General features: G+C 36.8%; 1 protein-coding gene across 10 annotated transcripts in view; it reads right to left on the bottom strand.

Annotated features, from left to right (window-relative positions):
* Positions 1–3,351: 3,351 nt before the first annotated feature.
* ESRRG (estrogen related receptor gamma) overlaps positions 3,352–23,822 on the bottom strand; it is a 590,395-nt gene continuing 569,924 nt past the window's right edge. For all 10 annotated transcript variants that reach the window (XM_036931783.2, XM_036931742.2, XM_036931731.2 and 7 more), the window contains 2 exons: positions 17,215–17,484; positions 3,352–7,099 (listed from right to left, as the gene is read on the bottom strand). In XM_036931783.2, coding sequence (XP_036787678.1) covers positions 6,855–7,099; positions 17,215–17,484 — 515 coding nt within the window. In that variant the 3' untranslated portion in view covers positions 3,352–6,854. The remainder of the gene's footprint in view (positions 7,100–17,214; positions 17,485–23,822) is intronic.

Raw genomic sequence — 23,822 nt, 5'->3', positions numbered from 1 at the left:
ACTTCATTTGCATTTCCTAAAACCAGCTCTGTAGAGTTTGGTCCATTATGAAATACTGATTTTTCCAAAAGTAACAAGCGCTTTTTACAAGATAAGGTCCAGTCCTAATTTGACATCAGTGTAACAAAATTTGTATTGACTAAAACTTCACTGTTTCAGGATCCTTTGTCAAAGCTACATTATAGGGTCTCTGGTAAGATGATCCAGATAATTCCATATGCTCTAGGACATTCTTTTCCATTTCTTTAGGAAATAATATTGAAAAATTATATTATGCTCAAAGAGCATTTTCATTCATGCTTTGGGGGTCTGTGCTGTGCCTACTATGCTGCTGTTTCAAAATATTTTTCCACACACACATACACATATCTGGTTTATAATCTTAAATTTAAAGACTTCTTACTTGGAGCAAGTTTTCTCACAGCTGAAATTCTGTGGCATGTTATTGCTGTGCATTAGTATATTGGGACATCCTTTCTTTTTTAAGGTTGTACAGTTGATAGAATAGTTAATTATTAATCTGGCTGGCATCTGTAATGAAAAAGGGAGTTCTCTTGCTTTAAGGCCATGGACTCAGTATGTAAATCCCTTATGTGGCTGCAATCATAATATTCCTGCAGTTACGGTGTCACCTACTGTAATTTTTCTGCTAATAAACAAATTTGAACTAGCCAGGAATCCTAAATTTTGAGACTAGTTGTTTATCTCAAATATACTCCAGAGAAATAGTAATGCAGTTCCGCTTTGAATTTAATTTAAACGGGAACAGGCAAAACAAATGTCTATGGAGAACATTTGACAATAATAAAATATTTCTCCCAGCGGGTGAGCTGGTAGCAATTGTATTGTTGCAATCCAAGCTCACGTTTCAGTAGGTCATTACCATCATAACAAGCCCTTGGACCAACTGGCATGGACATGCAACATTGAGCCCCTGATGGGCACATTATTTCAGACCTTTAACTTCATGGAGAAAAAGACAAATACTCCTGGGAAAGGGGGATTATATTTTGAAATTTCTTTTTTCTCTATTTTGTTTCATAATAAGATGCAGTACGCAATCAATCTACTGCTACTTGTTTTATTTTGCTGCTTTTCCACACTACCAAGGGACACAAGAAGCTAGATTTAGAGGTTTGAAAGGGCCCAAAACATTTATTTAAATACATCTTTATCTATGGGACTATGGAACTATCCATTCAGTATGTCAACCACTGAAGATGAAACAGAAACACCTTAAGCATGCCTCTCATCTTGTATGGTTTAATCACAAATTAAATTACAATTAGCGAAGTGTACCTGAAGTTTTGCATACCCCCAAGAATGCACTATTCTCTGTCAGTTCTTTCTCATTTCTACCTTAAACTTAAATCAGCAACTTGGAAAATATAACTAAAAGAAGTCAATTTTGTTCTCGTGCTGCTCTTTTGATTTTTTAGTAGGGGAAAAACAGGTATGTTGAACCACACCCAAATTCATTTTAAAGCACATGCAAAGAAGGGCCAAATGAACATGATTAAAGAGCCGGGAGAAAGGGCTGTGAGTTATTTCACACAAGTTTTCGAGCCGGTGATCTCCATTTTTATATGGCGTGTAACCAGAAAATGTGGCTTGGGACTCATCAAATAAAATGTGTTCTCAATGTGCCCTGGGGAAAGATAGGGACGGTAAAGTGGAGGTCAAAACAATCCAAGGTGTTTCATTGGCTTTGTGAGTAAAACAAAGTTGTACTTTTGTCTTGATATTAGGGGGGGAACGTCTATAAAACCCTCACACAAATTCAGAACCAACGTATAAAAAGGTTATTTTTTAGCACAACCCTGCCTCATTTGAGAAATAAAAAATTTGAAGCAGTGGTTTCCTCGGCTTGTCTGCCCATTAGAATCACCTGGAGATCCCTTTTTAACTCTCCCCAAGCCCAGGCCCCACCTCAGACCACTTAAACCCCAGTCTTCCATGGGAGAGAGAAAAATCAGGAATTTTTGACAGTCTTCCAGTGATTCCAATATGCACTCAAGTTCAGAACCACTCATTTGAAGCAAAATATTAAAAATGAAAATAAAAATTCACTTATAAACAACAGGTAAAAATACAAGTGATCCCGTGATGCAAATACACAACTCATTTGTCATTCTTCTTATCTTATCAAGAATACAACACGCTAAAGTGTTAAAATCTGAGTTTTTTTCTTTTATCCTTGATGTAGCCATGAAAAATACACCCATACCAGAAAAGTTGCTCTGTAATAATTCTAAATTATAAAAACCAGCAAGAGAATTCTGACATTTAAGTTCTTTAAAGTATGTGTGTAACACATACATTTTACATGAGGGCCCCATGGGAGGATTACAGACATGATTTTCTGTTCAGGTTTGTTTCTTGCCCTCAGTTCTGCCCAAGTACTTTGAAAGTTTCAAAAGCAAAACATGGTCAGATTCTGTGTTCAGCTATCGCCACTCAAAAGGAAATTAAAACAGGAAAAAGCAACCGACTCTGAGTTACTTTGTGGGCTAGTACATCTTGGTGATTTAGGCCGTCTTGTGCCCCTAAATCCGATTCAGATTAGTGGCCTTCACGTCACCAGCCACCTCTGAGAAGTGAGAAATGCGGGGGACAAACACAGTGACAAGACCCTCTTGGGACAGAAAGAGAAGCCGAGAAAGCACGTATTAGCCCCTCTGTGATGGCTCCGGAGGGTCCACTGGAAGCGCAGCTTGACCCTGAGCAGCAAGCGCTGTAACCTCTCCAAGTGAAGAGACAAGGGGAGGCCTTTTGCTGTCAGCCTTGCTGTTTAACCCTCTTGAATTCGAAGACGGCTCCCCTCCTCCTGCACGCGGATCTACAGCTCTGCTGTTGACTTCCCATTCGGGAAATCGGCTCAGCAGCCCCACCGCTGCTCCACAAAGCCTGCATCTCACTGAGCTCTGTGCAGGCACAGCATTAGACCATGGATGGAGGGAAATAATAGGTATTTGCAGCAGGTTTAATATGATCTTAAAATAGGGGGAAAGTTTTCTGTTATGACACTGACAGAGAGGCGATGATTTTGAGTAACGCAAGATGATGTGGAGATGCTTTAAGATTAAGTAAGAGCTATATAAAGGCTTGTCAGAGCGAATTCTAATATGCCATGAGACGCTTTGCATACTCTTAAATATGCAAAATGTCTCCTGGCACCCTAGGATTCATTCTGACAAGCCTTTATATAGCTCTTATTTAAACTCCTACTTTATTTTTAGGGAAAAGGTACTCAGAGCTACTCTTTGAATGGAAGCAGCAAAGGCCAGTGTTTATTGATTTGGTTCTTAAGTAGAGAAAGAAGAAAAAGAAACACGATACAAAAGAGCAATGAAAAGTGTAAGCTTGTTTAATATTGCTCTACCGTCATCCTGAAAGGCATGATAATTTGAGTTACACATCTGAACTGATTGGAGTTACAGAATCATATCTCCTTTTTGCATTTAACAATATATACAATATAAAATAAATACATTTACACAAATGGACATTTGCTGGAGCACAGAGTATGGTACATACACATCACAAAAATATACAATTGATTGCTTTACAGATGTGAAGCCCATCTACAGCTATAGACATGGTTTTATTATTATTATTATTATTATTATTCTTTTTACTACTGGCTATAATGCAACTCCTGGATTATTATAAGCAGTTTAAATTTTTTGTCCTTTTACGATCTTTGCACATAAGACTGCCATAAAATGTTTTCCTAGGCAGGTAAACAGAGACGCTTAAATAATTAAAATACAATCACCAACACCCATTTTCTCTTCTATAAGAAAAATAGCAGTTTTAAATTTTTTATATCTTTTATGTTATCATTTAAATGCAAAATAGCGGAATAAATACAACCATCTGATCTGATCAAAACACAAGTGTAACTACAGGTAGTCACACAATCATATTGCTTTTAAATAAGAACAAACCTAAAAGAAGCAAAATAAAATTTTAAATCATATGGCTAAAACGTACACCTTTGTAACTTCCCCAAACTTCACATTAAGTAAGTGGTCTTGCTTGAAACTTGAAAAACCTTACCTCAAGTGAGGTTTAAGATGAGCATTTACCCTAAAGCCCGTGCAGTTCTTTGAGATCTACATTTTAGTGGTGTTTCCTATTTGTGAGATACTTGTTCTTCTTAATGCCAAGAGTCACTTAAACTGAGAACTAGAATTTGTACTCCGTTCTTTGCACGTATCTCCACCTCATGTTTTCAGTTGGTTGGCTCTTACTTCTGAGGCCCAAGTACTTGAATGTGATAGTGAAAACAATGTATATATTGTATATATTTTATTTATATATAGTGTGGTTGAATAGTAGCAACTTAAACCCTGCACAAACTTTCTGGAAAATAATCTTTTTAAATACTTACATATATAAATAATCTTATAGAATCAGCACCTTTTTTTTTCTCCCAGGAGTTGTATTTTCTGTTGTTATTTTTAAAGGGATGTGCCAATTTCTGAACTCCTATCACAGCTATAAATTTCAAGTTATTGACCATCTGAATGAATTGCTAATGATGATTTATCTAGAATCACACTACAGTCACTTCTCTACTGAGAAACCACAATCTACAATATAGTCCCATATAGCTAATGATAGATACACAGTATTCCTAGCACTAGGTTGATGAAACATCAACCCAAGGTATTTTGTTTAAAGCACACAGAGTAGCAATAGTTTTGGAAACGTGTTCGCACCAAAAAGTTTTGCAACAACACAGAGCTAGTTAGTCACAACATCTGAGAGATGACTGAGTGAAAGCCATATATATACAGCATTTAAAAATTAGACTTATCTATATTCTTGAAATATTCAAAGTTTTATTTCTAAGCTATACATTGGTATTCTATAATAAACCATTAGAGAAATTATTCCTTGTTTTGAAAATATTATTATGATTCTGATGTGTATCTGTTCATAATGAGTACTTGTTTGGAGTTTCAATCTCTTGATTATTATTAGGAAGAACCTTATTACTGGTAAGGAATAGAATATACTACTGTAGTCTCCTGAGGAATTGTACATCCAATATTGTCTCTAAGTCTACCCTGTGTCTAAAAGCACACACCACAAGAATCCAAACACCACGAGAAGAACAAGACAACAGTCTTTGCAACATAAAATTCAAAGAAGCACAGCAAACGTGAAACATTGAAAAGCTGAACTACATCTCTTTTGTTTGTTAGGATTACAATTTTAATTACATCTGTGTACATAGAATAAGACTGTTCACATAGTACAGGGAGCAGCTACTAACACTGGTCCATTGGTATAGCATTGGATGAAGGTTACTGTTTATTGGTTATTCAGCGACTGTAGATTTTGGGGGCATCTAATTGATTTCTTCATTAGATTACACCTCTAAACAGGTCTGGAACCTGACTAGCTTTCTCGCTGTGGCAGTACTGGTTGAAAAGCACAATAGATTGGCTTAGCTCTTGGTAAAAACTGCAGATTCAAAACATTCCTAAGTGAATAAACTCATATTGACTAGGTTTTAGAATTTGGTCTGCTGTCTGTGATGATTTTTTTTTTTTTCCCCTCAAATTCTGGCGTTTGCCTTATTGCCTCTTATAGGAATACTGGCTCACAGCTCCTTCTGAGATAAGGTCTGTAACATTGCAAACAGGCAAGACCTCCTTCCTAACCACCGTGGCAGCTAGAAATCATATGGCAACTGTACCTCCAGGTAGAGAGTGCACTCCTGATAATTCTACGGATCTGTATTCCACGTGCAGTGCTTATACACGTGACTACTCGGAGTCACTGCAGGTGTAATCTAATCCTTTGTGTCAGTGAACATTTAGGTAAACTGGAGCTCGTGTTAAGAAATTGATGTTTGGGACCAGACTGGCACACAACATAGATTGCATCCGTGATAATATGCACCTTCCCTTCAACTATTGCTTGAGTAAGTTAAATTCCCATATTAATAAATGGCTGAAAAGTGGTAAAGCTGGTACAAAAAAATCTCCATTTGTAAGAAGAAACAAAACATTTTTAAAAATCTTCCTTCAGGATTCATCTGTCCTTCATTAGTGTTCGTTAAGTGTTCAAAGCCAGCACGAAATCGCAGTATTCTTATTTCTCTTTAGTATTGCATGAATGAATAAAGCTTAAACTATTCCCTGAAAAAGTTACATAGTAGCTAAACTAACAAACACCTGGAAGACTTGAAAAAACAATTAAGGAATCAAATGGCTGTAACTGATCTAGATGGAAAAGCAAGGATGAGAAGCAGCCGATGCCATGTTGCTCAGGTTGTCTAATTAGAGGCTGCTCCCGTGAAATCTAATACTGCACTCGGTCAATTCGTTTGTGTTGCACTGTACTTTTAGGTACGTCGGTTCTCTCTTTGATTCCTTAGTCAGTGGGGACGTCACGGGTCACGGTAAGTTCACTGGTATCCATATTATGGATCTCCGTCCTTTGGCAGGGCTGGCTTCCACCTCTCTTCAATTAGAGACCTCTTTTAAAAGTTCGGCAGCAGAAGGAAGGAAGGGAGAAGGGAGAGAGGGAACCGGTGATGAAGGAAGCCAAGAAATGGGGTTAAAGAGGAACAAAGGTGGGAGAGAAACGTGAGGAGGAGAAGAAATGAGAAAAGAAATGGAGAGAAGATGATGAGATAAGGTACAGAGAAACTCATCAGGAGGATTTGGGGGAATCTGAAAGCTGCTTCGTAGTCTTGCTGCTAAATTTTCAGTGCAGTCTGTTGATTTTTGATGTTGTTAACTAAACTCTTTTAAGTTTCTTCGACATCACTCTGGGGTTTATTTTCCCTTTTTTTTCAGCGTGCAGGATAGGAAGGCTCGGGAAGCTGTTAGTCAGACCTTGGCCTCCAGCATTTCCAAAAAAAGTTTGTGCATGGGGACTTTGCCTTCGAGTTTGATGTTGTAGAAGTGCTGCACAGCCTTGGTGGAGGTCTGCCTCAGCAGCGGCAGCGTCATAAGCATCTTGCCGGCCCTGCGAGGATCCTCCATGTGCTGGCCGGCTTCATAATCCTGCAGGGCCTCATGTAAGACATCCTGAAGCTTCTGCACAGCGTCAACATCTTCTATGTGCATGGAGTCTGTACAGCAAAAACAAAAAATATAAATAATATTAATAGTAATGCAAATCTATGTATATGAGAGTTACCAAGGTTAAATACGACTCTTGAACTTCTCTAAGCTCTGAGCTTCGATTTATTCCGTTGCACATTTCCAACGTCTCTATTTTTTGCCCCTGAATTTCACTATAGTAGATCATTTCCAATACTGATTTAGAACATAGGAATTATTACAAAAGATCCATTATTTCAAATGTGTGGCTTATCCCTCCTAAGACTGAGCAAGAGAAGACTTTCTCATAACAGATAAAAACCTCGGCTACTTTATTCATGATTTCAACCACGTATTTATTTTTCATTCAGCAATTATTGAAGGCCATCTATTAAAATTATGATTCTAAGTGCTGTGGAGGTAAAGTTGCCTAAAATTCTGATCTTGCCCTCAAAAAGTCCGTATTTCCCAAAAGGAAGAAAAAAGTTGATGACTAAAATTTAATAACTCCACAAAAATACACTGAACCTAACATGATGCTCAGTTGTAGACTATACAGTGCTTATCTTTTTAGAATTTTTAAGTACAATATTAACAGTTTATGGAAGCATCTGTACAGAGTCTGTTCCTCTAATGAAAAAAAAAATGAAGTCTTTAGAGTACTCGGTCTGCAATATTTTTCCCATTTGCAATGTGAACTTTGCCCTTACATGACTAATTTAAAAATGTAATTCAGTCAAGCAAGGAAAGGGTTAATCGGGTTGCCACAATTATTCGTGTGAGAAATGTGAGATGTGGGGAAAAAAATAAAAGTTACAGCTCTAGCTCTAAAACAGACACTTAATTATACACAAGTTTGAATCATTTAGCACGTTTTATTGATTCTGATGACAGTTTATCTGTTAATTACACATAATGGAGTCCTTGGGGGATTCTTCATGTTTAATAATTCTAGTTCTCTGAGAATGCAGAGTTCGAAGATATATGTAGTTAGCTTAATCTTTAACAGAATTCAAGTATCTGATCACTTGCACAAAAAGGGGAAACGTAATTTAAAATCAAGTGGCTAAATATATGATAAAAAAAGTATCTTGGTAAAGTAATTAAAAGATTGATGGCTACAACCTGAGATGTGTTTAAGACTTCCTTGTATTTTGTTTATTGTTTTCTCTTTCATATTGCCATTTTGAATCATTTAACCACATCATTGGTGAACTGACGACTATTCACATTAAGAGGTTAATGATACATTTCTTTAAAAGAGTTTTGAATAATCTGGAATACAGTTGCTTATCAGTGCTTCTGCCCAAGACTCAATTCCTGCTCAGTGCAGCCGAAAGAAGGAATTCTTCTAGGCTGGAAATGCTGATAACGGTGTCCTGAATTCAAGACATTCCCCAGGATGTAACCTGGCTCTTCCCTATGGATTGCTGGCTTCTCTCAAATTGGATTCCTTTCTGTGTGACAGTTGCATCCACTTCCTATGTGTCTTCTCGAAGCAATAAGCACACACGATTTCCAAACTTGTCTGAGGGTTGGTAATGTTAGTGATTGAAAAATAGAAGTGATGACAACATGCACTGATATATTTTTCTTTCTAATTTTGCTCTTAAATACTGTTTGAAGGGAGAATGTTCATGGACACACAGTGCTGGTGAGTGTCGAGGTGCACAAAAGATTGACCTTGTACTTCAGGGAACAGAGACCAAGTAGACTTTCCAAACCTATTCTGGGACTAAAATTTACAACTGTAAAAATGAGGGGGAATAAATTGATGGGGATAATAGGAATTATATTCTTTTCAGAGAAAATTAAACAATAACTCCTTTCCAAGCTGATCAAAAAAAAAGCAGAATATTATAACGACACCATTTATTAAATACCTATTTTGGGGGAGGCCTCTGATAAGCACTTTATAAATATTGCCTCGTTTCATCTCCCAACAGCCCTATAAGCCAGGTGGCACAAATAGTAAGTGTCAGAGTTAGCTCAAACTCAGGTTTCTTGGAATCAAATCATGCTGTTTTTGAATTTATAACACTAGACATGGCATTTCCTCTTTTTCAAAGGACTGAAAGTCTCCTTTGAGCTCGTCTCATTCAACCTTCCATCTTCATTGAGAATGTTCTCTACAATATTTCTAATGAAGACATTTCCAGTTGTATGTAGAGCATTCTACTTTACAAGGAACAGAATTAATTATTAGAAATGTCTTCTTTGTATTTTCCCAAACCTGTCTCCAACTTCCCTCCTTTGGTCTTGGTTCTAACTACTGGAACAATACAGGATAAGTTCCCTTCTTCTCCACAGCAGATCTTTAACCACTCGAAGTCCACTGCCCAATCACCTCAGTCCCTCTCCCCAAGGCTTCCTGTCCCCACTGCTCTTGCCCAGCAGGAGATATATTATAGGATGTCACAGGAAATGAGGCGAGAACAAATAGCAGAGAGATATGCTCACAAACAGCAATTAAGACTTCAAACTATTCTTTAAAGGCTGTGATTTAGCTTGAGAGATTTAAAAATGATTTAATCAAATTACTATGGTAATTTAACTTCCCATTTACAGAAAAGATTCTAACTCATTTTAGCTTTACCCATTCTCAGATCTGCTAATACGTTAAATGCAAACTCACTAAATCTGAACTATTTAATTAGACCGTAATTCCACTGGCAGACTGCTGAAGAAAATATTAATCTCCATTAGGGATCCTAGTTCAAGTTCTGGCTCTGTGGCTTTAATCTCTGTTTTGTTCCTTGCACTAAATGTAGACATTTAAGCCAGGCTCAATAGAACTGGCATTAATTTATGTAATTATTTAGCATTGGCTGTTCATGAGAGCTTCTTTTTAACTTTATGTTTTAAAGGAGATAGTCCCAGTATTTGTGCTAATGGGGCCAGATAAACTTAATAATGAAAATCATAGGTTTATGAACTAACTGGACAGGGTGAGGTTGTACATTAAAAATGTTGGGTGAGTTCTTAAAAAATGAGATGCCTGGGCCCAAGCCCAGAACTATTAAGTCACAAAATTGGGGCAGAATCCAGGACATCAGATTTTTTATTTTACAGCCAAACCAGGGTTGAGAACTACTAAACTAGGCAATAAGACAAACAAACGCTATTGTAAAATAATCAAGACTTGTAAAGAACCAGAGTCCAAATGATACATATACTGTCACCCATATATGAAGTTTAAGCACTAACAATACCTTTAGATGTTCCAATTCCAATATTCGACTCTGTGAAGTGGGATTCTAAAGGAACATACATAGTCCAACTAACTTACTTTGGGAAGACAGCTAAGCATCCTTACATCTACGGCTGCAAAATTCAGTGAGACCTGGGGTAATTGCAAAAGATTCTATTTATATATCTTATCTGAAATAAAACACTGCCCTTCTCTATGGTAAGAATATGAATTATTGTGGGCATAGGCACAGCTAGTCCAGAATGTCCACTTGGAAACTGTCTTCAGGACTTGGACCTCATTCTTGGCAGTATTTTTTCAATGGTGCCAAATCTTATTTTGAGGTGGAATTGAATAAGAGAAATAGACAAAGTATATTCAGAGTAAGTCTAATATGCAAAATAAATCAACACTCAGAGTAACCTTTTTGGTGGAACACAGGTATGTGTTTGCTCACGTGTTTGCAAACTCCTACAAGAAGAGGGTAGTAAGGGTAGAGATGTGACTCTTCCCAGTCACTCAAGGAATGAAAACGATATGATGGAAAAGACAGAAGTGAGCAAAAGTCTATTTTCTAAATGATCATTTGTATCTCAAAGTTTATATATGCGATATACAAGGAGTGTAATAGAGTGATCCTCCTGGTTGTGATCAGCTGGAGTGTTGAGCAACACAGCTGACTGTCATGGCAAACTAGCTCTTGATTAACACATAGAGCTGAACCTAAATTTTAAAAAGAAAGTGTCAATCATAAAGTTTTGATTAAAACAAAAGACTTGATTCTAGGACGATGTCCGTGGTGGCAGCAACATCTTTTAAATCTATCCAAATTTGCACATGAAGTAAAAGAGCAACTAGATGGCAAAACTAAAAGCCCATAGACAACACTTGAAGAACAAGATTAAGTGATATGATATCCCAAGATGCACATGCATGCACACACACAGAATCAGGATTATTGTGTGTGTGTTGGTGTTCCTAGCTCTGTTCATGAAATGGGCTTAGAAAGAATGGCCAACCTAGGAGTGCAGTCATGACTAATGAACAATGTAGCACTCAGATTATAATTGGATTCCAGACTCCAGCCAGGGAATATTTAAGGTAAGTATGGAAAAAGATACCAGTAGCCAACCTAAAGAGATTCCCACTGACCCATAACAATGTGAACTTCAAAAATAATTATAATTGCAACTGATTGAATATGTTTAAATACATGTGCTATAATGGTAGTAAAAAAAGGACAGGACACCAATTCTTTATCTTGAAAACTGGTGAATAAAGAGAAACCATCATGCATTAATCCTCCCTTTCCTATTCAAACTGTATCATTGGTAACCAAATAAAAGATGAGAGAAAGCATCACTTTATATAAGTATCCCAACTACTGAGGGAAAAAAAATGATAAAATTAAAAATCACCGTTTTGCAATCACCAGTGATTAATGGATTTAGGTAATGAGCACCAACAGGTACTATCATCACAAAAAAAGAGACAACCAGACATTATGTAGCTACCAATGAACAGTGCATGCAACACATACGGGTGCCAACGGGATTGAACCCGAGTTTAACTCTCTGTATTCAGCTGCTAATTTGCACAAAAATCTCAATGATTCTGTAACATCTTGCTGTGTTAACAGAGAGTAACTGCACTAGTTGGGGTGAGGGTTTAATAATGTGGACAACTACTGAATTACTGTGTTGTATACTTGAAACCAATATAATATTATATATCAACTATATTTCAATAAAAAATGTACTTAAAAAAGCCTTTATTGTTTATATAAAAATCTGAAATAAGTATTAAATTGAAGGGTTGCATTAAATTTAAAAAAGCACATATATCAGCATAAATAAAATTAATAATCTAAGCAATGATGGCTGACTTTAGCAAAAACTAAAGAAAAGTAGACTAAGAGATGGGAAGTTATAATTTTCATTTCTTATTTACTGGAGTGTATTAATAATGGTTTGGTCTGGATAAAAGTTAAGAATAAATATCTACCTGTCATAAAAGACCTATCTATACACATTTCTGTAAAATGCTATCATCTGATAAACATCTTGTCTCCAATTATTTTTGTCACTTTTGTGGGTGGTTTTATATAATTTACAAAAACAGCAAGATAAAGGAAGCGAGCACAAAATTTTAAACTGAATTAAAAATATTAATTTAGGTTGAATGATACGAAATTGCAATGACTAAAGTCTTCTGCACTGACACCTTTAAAAACATGGTTTATACTTATTTGTGGAATAGAAGTAGCTTATTGACAGCAAGGGACAGTGGTCCAACACTAAGCCACATGTCTTATCAGCTCACTTCAGGTACCTGTGAAATGGTATTAGACAGGTCTTCTCCACACACGTTATGGAAATCAAATGAGATTTCCCCAGGAGACGCTAAAAATAATGTCTACAGAAAGCTTCTAAAAAGGAAATCTCTTGACCAGTGGCTAAAGTATCTTTAGAATATCAAATCAGCAAATTTTGTCAAAATTTCAATGAAATGGTTGAGGGCCCAGTAGATACTAAAGAACTGAAGATGTTTTTCACTTTTACATGTGTTGTACAGATCCATGGAAGATGTTAATATTTCAACATCACAAATTCAGCACAAACACGCACCTATCACACACAAAATATATGACCAAATTCACCACCCTCACTTAAAAAGCACTGATATAAAATTTTAGGGCAGTTAGCAGATATGAGACATTATTTCATTCCCCTGCCTAATTCACAGAAAACAAAACAGTTATGTGGCTAGACTATGCTTTTTTTAAGGAGGTAAAATTTGGAATTGGAAAATAGAAAAAAAAATAGTATATTTTTATATTATTATTTCATTGGAGAGTATTGGGAAAACATATTTAAAAAGGTTATCCTTTAGAGGGAGTGATAATGAAAAAAAGATTGAGAACAACTAGGTCAAACTTATATGAGGGTCTAAATATTCTGATTAAACATGGCCACCATTCCCATCTTCTACAGACAGCTATCAGAAATTTTTTGCCCCTTGAAATTACACCATAATTCTATACATACATCATTTGTCCTCATGAACAATTCATGATGTGATTAGGACTTGAAATTGATGACCAATATATTACCCACAGCATTATAATAATAGGTTCTATTATTCTATAAGCACTGTGTAGAAATAAAAAAGAAAACCATTCTAAGCAGGTAGGTTCTGTTTATTCTTGAATGGGTTAGTCTAACGGGGAGGCTGAGATGACAGCAGTTGGGATGTGAGTGGCAGCTATGGAGCTGAAGGGCCTATGGCTCAAGGGAAGAGAATGGTCAGACTAAAGGTAGTCCTTAATCTTATTATAAAACGACTCTATCACCTTGAGGCTGGTGCTAATGCTTTCAAATTCTCAGACATTAGAATCAATGGAATCAACTGAGAGAACAGAATCTCATGATAGTCTTACCCAAAATGTTACAGTTAATATATCACTAAGTTTTCCAATAAAGACATATATTCATTATAGAATGAGATTAAATTCCTCAAATGGAAAGAATTCTGGAGGTTAGCCTAACCTCTTGGTGGCCACATGAGGAAACTGGAGCCCAGCAATTACAATGTTAAAATTGTGACCTAAATTCTCCTTTTTAAATTTGATCCCACAGAGATGTATCAGAGATGCAATAATTTGGTCAGGAGTTTGTTGGCACTCAAAAAATAAAAGATTATAGTCAACCCTTGAACAACATGGGTTTGAATTGTGTGCATACACTTGTACAATAATTTTTTTCAATAAATATACTAGAAAAAAATTTTTGGAGATTGGCAACAATTTGAAAAAAATTCTGTTGCTTACTTTATTGTAAGAATACAATAACAAACACACATAACATACAAAATATATATTAATCAACTTTGTAATCAGTAAGGCTTCCAGTCAAGAGTAGAATACTAGTAGTTAAGTTCTTGGGGAGTCAGAAGTTGTACATGGATTTCTGACTGCACAGGGGCCAGTGTACCCAGGCTGCTGTTGTTCAGGGTCAGCTGTATATAGTTTAAATGAACCTGCGAGTTTCTTACCTTTCAAAAGAATTAGAACAATTATTCAGGGTTTTCAAATATTTGAATGTGAGGATTACAATATTAGTTCATGATATATTGTTTTTTTCTGGCCATATTCCTGAAAATAGGGACTATGCTTCCAATGGCATTACGGTGTAAGTATTTCTGAATTCACATGTGACAGAAACACAGCTACAAAAAATGACAGCCATTATCAAGAAGCCGATTCCCTGTTTCCCAAGCATAAGCCCAGCATTTATAATTATTGGATAAGGACAGATGTTTAAAATAAGCTGAAATTTAGATTAATGAGTCAGTGGTTGTTAATACCTACAGCCATACAGGGAATGCTGATACCTGTATAAATAACACTAGTATAATTTTTTTTTTTTGCACAAAAAGTCACTTATGGTAGTCAGAAATTTCTAAATATTAAAAGAAAATCTATGACCTGTTGAGCATGTGTGTGAAAAGTACTCAAACATTTTAACATTGATGTGTTTGAATCACTGGATCTAGCAAGATTGAATCTACAACTTCCCTGCTGTCCTCCACATAATTGTTGAAAAATGGAATAAAATAGCATCATATTGAAGTATCCAAAACAATAACTTTGTGACTAGTTTACCCCAAGCTAAGCTTGTGGGGCTTATGGGTTGGTTGGGTGAAAGGCTATTTATAGAGTACAGAGAGGTGGCACAGTTTACACATTAGGAGTCCTTATAGGACCTAATCATTTCTCCTTTATTAAGGACTCTGATTCATTTAATTTGTCTCGATATTGAGAAACTATAAAAATCTTACAGTCACTTGCAGGAAAATTTTGTGACATGGAAAGATTTCCTGAGAGAGTAGGGCTATTCGTTACCATTATAAGAGAAAAAAGAAGGGGCTTGTTAACTATTTCTGGTTTTCAACAAGGAAAATAAACTAGTTCTTTAAAGACTTTCTCAACACCAATCATTGCTCTAAAGTAGGTCACTTCCTCTGAGCAACATCGCATGTAGGATTTGAATATTTATATACCAAAATATTAATGATTGTACTTCTAAACAACAAAGACCGAAATTCTACTACCAATTAATTTGGATACTCTAAATTATAATCTAAATCATAAAGTATACATCTAACATCAAAACACAATTTTAGCAATTTTAATGATAAAGCTTCAGCATTGCTCAGTGTTCATTAGTGAATAATTTTAAAAAACAATTTGAAACCTAAAATATATAAAAAAGGCTTGCTTTGTTTTTAAAATAAATCAAGTATACATTTTAAATTAGAGTCACTGTAAGATTACCAAGTAACAATTCTTCCCAAAACCACTGGTCCAGAATCTCCCATCTAGTCATGAGAGATGCTATCATGTAAAGTCCACGCAAACTAAAAAATTCTCAGAAGATTTCTATCCCATCTCCTACTTTAGTCTGGAGGGTTTGTAACAACAACGCCATTTGTCCTAAGTGTCATAGTTTGCAGTTTCCCGGGGGGTAGGAAAAGAGGTGAATGGTGTGGTAAAAAGAGCGCTACCTTCGCAAGTAAAAGTATAAAAGGGTAAAACTCCGTTATGAAGACAAATAGGAAAGTACAACTTCATTGTTGAAAACAATTTCCCTCCTATCAGTCCAAGGATTCATGCATCAATATTGTAGATGAACTGTTAATTACAAAATCAATTAAAAATTATTTCTAAAAGCAGTCACGCATCCTTGGCTCTCATGGGGGCAATTTGGGCAGAAGGTCTCATCTCACTAGGACCGCGCCAAATCACAAAGTCGTCATCCACAAGTAAGCAAAAGCAATCTGGTTTTTCATTTTTCAGCGCGGCTGAGCCCAGCCTGAGATTGATCGTCACATATGGCCCCAGAAAACAAACTGTCAATACCTTGAATGCTGCAGAATTTGAACAAATAGCCGTCCGCCCATTCAAGCCACTCATTGCATCCCATTTAACAGATTTTATTGACAGTTTCCTTCTTGTAATTAAAGGGAAAACTACTGGCCAGCAACCAAGATAAAGTTCAAAGATAGGGTCAAAACAAAAGCAGATGGAGGGGCACGGTGTGACTGTCAATGGTACATAGCATCAGAGCGTGTTATTGACACCCAGGTATCTAATGATCGGCACGTCATTAAGGAGGGATCTATCTTGAACTTATGCAAATGTTAAAAGAGACTTAAGACTACAATAAAGCATTCAGAGAGGCACAAAGGGAAAAACAACAAAGCACCAACGATTTTTACTTATCAGAGATTGTTCCCTATTTTAGTACATTTCAGTTCAAATGTTAAGACCGTTTATTCCCATAATTCTTAACACTTACTGCATAGATAGTACCTTTGAGAGAAATACTCCTTCAGCAGAATTTGACTTCTAGAAAACTCCAGAATATAAGAAAAGAGAATATTCTTTGATCTTCAAAATTAAGAACAACACTCTGTTTTCCAATTGCAAAATCTGCATGTTTTAGAGGGAAAATGGAATGTAGCTGTAGTTTACACTTATTTTCATGTGTGCATACAACACAGTGCAGGTAATTTTGTCCTGAGAGTGTTCATTTATACTATGAGTTACTAAATGAATTAGGTGGTAAAGGTTTCACAGCTCTCAGAAAGTACAAGAGAACTAATGCCCTTTAAGTTGGTTTTTCTTATTTGTAACATTTCACTAGAAAGCTATACTGAATATAATTTTGCTGACTCATACAGAATGTCCACCTGTGTCTAGCAAATCTCTGAAGAAGTTAAGTGAAGGGGTAAAACTGACATACAACAAAATATAGAGTTGGCGTGAGGATTTAATAATGTGGGCAACTGTTGAGCCACTGGGGTGTATACTTGAAACCAATGGAAATGGTTGTATACCAACTATATGTCAATAAAAAAAATACATAACAACGACCATGTCAATATGCCAACCTGAATTAGCAAGAGCTATCGCTTTGAGGGTGACAAATTCTTCTTTCTCCAGCTTCATACTCTTGTATTTCTTTACCAGCTGCAGGATAGCATTATTTAGGTCAAGAAGGCCTGCTAATTTGGACTGGTCTTCATCCATTATATAATCGTCTGCATAGACAAGTTCATCCTCAAATGAAAGGGATCGGTATACGACACCAAGGATCAAAATTTCCATCCAAGCACTCTGCAGAAGGCTCATCTGGTCCGCCAGGGACAGCGTGGAGAAGCCTGCATGGGGAGATGAGCAGATCAAGTTACTTGGAAGCCATAATTTCCTAATGCAACATTAGTTTCATAAGGGAGTCAGCTTCTGCATCGGTGCTCAAAATTATGCTGAGCTTTCATTCGACGCTCTTCAGTTTTCCCCTGATCGTTTTGCGAACAGCAAAGCAAAAGTCACAAGCCAGCTTCCATTTGTTGGTGTTGTCTCTGAGTTTTACAGACACAGTTGAGGGGAATATAATGGAGAAACAGCTCTGTTTCTTTCATTTGTGAAGATACCATGTAATCTTTAAATATACCCGATTGTTGGCTGAAGTCTATGAAGACCTTACAGGAAGTCAGATTTTTAACCATCTCATCACCTCTAACACTGCTATTGATAAACAACATAAAGCTAAAAAACAAAAACAGGAATAGAAACAGCCAAAAAGTCAAGAAGATAAAGGAAGACAAATGTTTACGCCACAGTGTAGCATGCAATTTGGAAGCATTTCTCTATAATAGAAGCACAGCAAGTGATGAGTATTTTTACACCCAAAAGAATCTTCCTTAATTGGATATTGTGCCCCGACTGATATTTATAATTCCCATTAAAATGTTGACTTTTGGTATAAAAGAGAGTGGAATACTTAGCAGCCTGGCCTCCTCACCAAATAGAAAAGCCACAGTTTATTCTTGGCATTAAAATCCAGTTATTTAAAAAGTTAAATATGGAAGGAGTGGTGTTTGGTGGATAGGAATAGGCAATGACAGATCCTAAATTTAAATATTAGCTCTGCTGAGCTACTGGTTCTTTTGCCTTGAGCAACACACTTTACTTATACCTTAATTTTTATTTATGGGAAATAAAAAAAACCCACAACAAAACATCAATTTGTAATATGCATTCAATAAATGTAACAATATTATATATTATTATCTGAAATATCTGGACAACTGCTTCCATTCTTTAACAATCTGATATGCACTTATACATGCATTCTTCAAGCCCCTTCTGAGCCTGAGAAAACAGATGCAAAAAAATTATTTTTAGAAATTGTGGTTCCGTAAAGAAACATGAAGTAATACAGTTAAACCTACATGGGAGAAAAGATATATATTTATATCTCAGCAGGACCAGATCTAGTTTTTAAGAGGAAGTCTTAGTGAAGATTCCTGATGATCAGCCACACATTTTCCCTAAAAGTTCTAAAAAAGAAATGTTTCTTGAAACTTCCCTTTCATCTGGAAGGTTATACCCAGCATCTGCAAGGGTGACCAAGCACCCCTATGGCTTTTGAGGGCAATGGTATTAATGATTTTAGGTCCTACTACTGAAGTCATTACTGGCAACTGCTGCCCAGACTTCCTTATGGTCATTGTCGCTGTCATCATTTTTATTCACATGAAATTGTTCATATCCCATGTGATATTAGAAAGTATGGCACAAGAAGGAAAGAAATGATTTCCTGGCCTCTTGGTTTGCTATTTGACACCATTAAGTAGAAGTGTTTAATAAAATCACAAGGGATTAGCCAACCTTTCCTTAAGGGGGTTCTTAAGATGTGTAAAAAGCATTTTTTTTCCCGTTGTTTATCAAGCTGCTTTCATATTATTTGACAGATCATTTGGACAGGCTGTGTGAATCATTTCTTCTTTTATTCCATTCTCTCTCTCTCTCTCTCTCTTTTTTTGTCATTGCCATGTGGGGTTAATAAATATCCTCTTAGAATTAAAGATACACCAACCGATAACCTTTTAAACAGGGTATCAAAGAAGAAAAATAGTGATCTAGTCTGAGTAGATGTGGCTCCACTTGCTTTTGATTTTAAGAATGTTATGCTCACAACAAACAAACAAACAGCAATATTGCCCTTTTCTCCCTTCCCCCTCCCAAGAACAAAGATGCAAGGAAAATCCCAATGTCTAACTCAAGAAAAGGAATAAGTAGGAATTTTTTTTTTTGTCCATGAAATAGGTGAAAAAATAAATTATCCTCTAGAAAGTTATGAGCAAAGAAGGATGGGCATTTTCAATCGGCCTCAGTCTTCTTGCTCCTTTTCATGCTCCCCAGAACAGCAGCTTTTCTGCAGGGGGGCAGATGGACGGAGCCCAGAGCCCGCAGTACCTTCCTGTGACAGCCCTATTCTCCCTCCCAGACACTGCTGTTAGTAAATAGATTTACACATTCTCCAATCTCCACACATCTTTCTGCCGAATAATTAAAAGCAGGATGATTAGTTTATTGAGTGGAAGGAGGAACTTTTTTATTGAGGTCCATCCACGATTTTATCAGGGCCAGCACTTTTACGGTTGTCAGGAGGACGCAGGCATCCAATTTTTCTTATCTGCCTGATTAATACAAACGCTGTTTCAGGACGCATTAATTAACAGATACAAATCTACGTTCTCATGGAAGGATCAATACAGAGAAGAAAAGAGGCATCAATGTGAATTTAGTGCTGATGATGGAGAAGGCACGCTATCGACATTTACGTGCACGGAAACTTTAAAGTTGCACAGGGGCCCCTTTGTCCCTGTGATTTACAAATTAACAATTTTTCAGCCATAACAATGTTTCACATATTTCTTTGGGGTTTAAGTAAGCAAAAGGCAATAAAATTTCATTTTTTTCTTAGGTTGATCCTGTGATTTGTTCCTTCCATGTTTCTGGCTCTGGCTGTGTATCCTTCCTATAAACCTAACTTTTACCTTTCACTTATTTGTGAAATAAAAAGAAGGAAAGAGGTAAATAAAAGGTTCTCTTTTTTTCTTCTTTTGGCTGGAGAGGATGGGAAGATGAATACAGCACAAAAGGTTTGACAAGTCTGCTTGCTTGATATCCTCAAGTTTTTTGGCTGATTAAAGCAGGTATACTTTTGCAAAATGACAGGAAAAAAGACAATCCATGCTTTACACAATATAAATAAAAGTCTAGACTTCTATCCCTTCTAGGTCTTTAAATAGGTGAATCTGAACACTTTAACCCTTTCCTACCACCCCTTTGTAATCTGGAAGCTGGCACAAAAGAGCTCCCACCCCAAAACTGGGTAGCAGTTAAATAGCTTAAGTATGAGATGGATGCACTCACCTGGTCACTAAAGAGACTACATGCATAACGCATATTATATCCTCACTCTGCAAAATTCTTTTACCTGCCCTTTAGGAATGCTAGCAATATTCTACACGGAGCAAAAGACACACGGAGAAAACAATGTTTTTATCAGCAGGCCTGAGCAAAGTACAACATGCTGAATTCCTAAGATCTGAATGAAAATGTGTGTTTCAATAAACTGAGTCTCAGGACTTTTCTAAAAACACTACTGCTCTATTGGCGCACACGTTTGTATTCAAATGACAATCACTTGTTTGTGTTACCCAGCATTTAGTAGTGCTTTATAGCGATCCGGTTACAAATTAGAGGTCCTCCTCATCAATAACATTTAGCTATCTTTGGCAAGACACCTCTCCCCTAAAGTGAAATAAAATATGTTTTGCAGTTGTGTCATTTGAACTTCATGTTTTGTACACCCGGGATCTTAATCTTTGGTATGTGACAGGTTATAGTTTTCAATGTTCAGCCATATCACAGCTTTTAAAAACACACTGATATCATGGCACCTTTTTTTTTCTTCCCTGACTACGGCCCATTCCATACATATCGCTGACAACTCTGATCTCCCTCCGTCTCTATCCTGGAGTCAGTGCCATTTAATGTATCTCAGGCATTTTGCTAGCAGAATGACTCTCTACCTTGACCCACAGTTAAATAGTATGTCTATCTGCAGTACAGTGTGCTCCAAATAAACGAGATGACAGTTGGGAATAACATCATTTGAAAGGATTGAAAAGCTTCTCAAGAGACAGGTAGCCCTGAAGTAATAGGCTTGCATAAAGTATGTTTGGTGCCAACCCTCTTGCCTTCTTGTCCTGGAAACTTCGGAGGGTGACAGTGGTGCCATAGGCACTTGTCAAGTACTTTTTCTTTTTTCTTTTTTAGCCTGGCCAACCGATGCACTTTGCAGTCAACTTAAAAAAAGGCTAAGCATTTGAAGGTGTGAAGGGCAAAAAATATCTGACGGCTAGTCTTCAAAAATGCACTTTCATTTCAGTAAGCATAAATGTTTATTTCCTGAATGGAGTGTTGACAGAAATAGGCTGCGGTGCATGCATTTGGATTTAACCCCTGCTAGGCATTTTCTTCTCACTTGCTTCCTGGAAACAGAGAGCAAACACCATAAATCTTCTGGGTGCCTCTTAACATCAGTTCAGCATGGCACTGATTTGCCTGAGCACAGTTTTTGAATGGTAGTTTCTCTGTTCCACAAAAAATTGATACCTTTCAACAAATAGCACATCATACCAAAATTGTAATTTTGCCATAAAGATTCACTGAGATTGCAAACAAAGTTCATTAAGAGAAGCTGACTGAGCAATGTGGCATAAGGTAGATTTGTCCCCTCCAATGAAAATAAACTTAATGTTTAGAGGGAGAAAAGAGTGACTATGACACTAGATTTGTTCTTAGTTACCAACAAATGCACAGACGCATAACCCGTGTTAGAGGTAAGCTTACTGTGTGTTGTAAGCCAGTTGTTCTTTTCACATATAAGCCAGCAGATATATTGCTTGTTCTATGATTCACAAACCATATAGCTCTGGGGATGCAGTGTCTATATAATAATTATATATATATTATAAATACATAGTATATATTTTCTCTGTCATTTTTTTATATAGAGATGGACTTTATGAACTGGAATTTGGTAGGGTCTGGAGTTAAGCAGCTACAGATGGTCAATTGCCAACATGAAAGCTAGATTATCTATCTGGTGCTGTCAGAAGCATTTCATTTAAAACTTTCCTTTATAAGGGATGATGATTCTTATTTCTCCATTATATTAGTACTTAAACATTAGATGTAATGTGTACAATGTTACCCTTTGAATCTCTGTTCATTTAGGCCAACCATAAACCAGACTTCAATACTTGAGATTCAATCACAATTGGTTTGGATGAGATTTAAGAGTAACTGAAAAAAATGGGCTAGCTCCTTCTCTTGCTAATTTGATCATTTGTTTGAACATTTGTTGATTTCACTATAAATCTGTTTCCTTAGTTCTGTTGTTATACTTTGACTAGTATTCACAGTGATTTTATTGAACGATTTTTTTTAAAAAAACAGTGGTTTCCCAGGACAAACATGAAACTAGAACTCAGATACAAACATTACATCTATGTGGCCGAATTGACCAACATCAATAACACTGAGCCAATGATCTGGGTGGCGGGGACAAAGTAAAGGAGGCGAGAATAGAATTGTCAGGGTAATATCCACCAGTCCAAGACATAGCTACCACTGTGAATTCATAGGTGACACTGGCCGCTGACCACTCACGCTGAACAGGACGGCAGCAAGTGAGTTTACAGCTAGCCCACTCCGGGCACAGCAACTGAAATCATGCCCCCAGGGCACTGGTAAAACACTTTCTTTAGCAACTGTTCCCTGTGTCTAAGTCCAGCTTGCTAGGAAAATTAAAGGTATAACAGCAGTTAAGGAAAGATGTTCCTAAGTGGCAACAAAGAAACGGCTCAAAATGATGAGTTTTTTTGTGTCTGTGAGTGGGAGGTTTTTAACAAGTGCCAACCTGCTTTGAAAAAAGAACTAGATATAAGGTAGAGGAATGCGAAAATAAGAATACCACTGATCTAGATGAAGTGCGCTTAGTTCCTCTTTGCAAATCCCACTTACCTACCACATCTAAATGACAACAGAGGATCTGAAATTATTCCTTTAGCTTTTCCCAAACTTGCTCTTCCTTGCCTCAGTTTACTCCTTCCATCCTTGCATCTAAGCCAAGAAGAAAGCAAGCTTGTGGAAGGGTGTGCAGGCGAGCATGGGCTGCGCTGCAGTAAAGGACGGCACCCGAATGGCGTCTTTTCCTACAGCCTTTATTTTGTACTGGTTGGAAACAAAAACGTTCTCTCTGGAAAGCTCTCCTTTTTGATATGACTAAAATTTGTTTGACCATCAAGAAAAAAGGAAGGCAGTACCGTATAATACAGGGCTCTAAAAAAAAAAAAAACTTATAAAAGAGCATTTCAGTCTCACTTTGGGATTAGATGGATACTGAGTGGGGAAAAGCATTGTTTTTGAAGCCACATTTCTAATTTGAAAGAAAAACAACTTGGGCTTGAATCTGACTTGCCCTACTCAATCACTGCTAGTAGGACTGATCAAGAAATATTACAGATCGTTACAGGGCCCTGACCAGCAGTCCAAGGAAAATCGGTCCAGCCTGACCATCAGATGTGTGGGCATTATTCTCTTCAGGAAACTCCTAAGGAAACATGCATCAAATTTG

Source organism: Manis pentadactyla, chromosome 19 (genome assembly GCF_030020395.1).
Source record: "Manis pentadactyla isolate mManPen7 chromosome 19, mManPen7.hap1, whole genome shotgun sequence".
NCBI classification, from domain to species: domain Eukaryota; kingdom Metazoa; phylum Chordata; class Mammalia; order Pholidota; family Manidae; genus Manis; species Manis pentadactyla.
The sequence above is the reverse complement of the archived record's forward strand: the minus strand, read 5'-3'. Positions and strand labels throughout refer to the sequence as shown.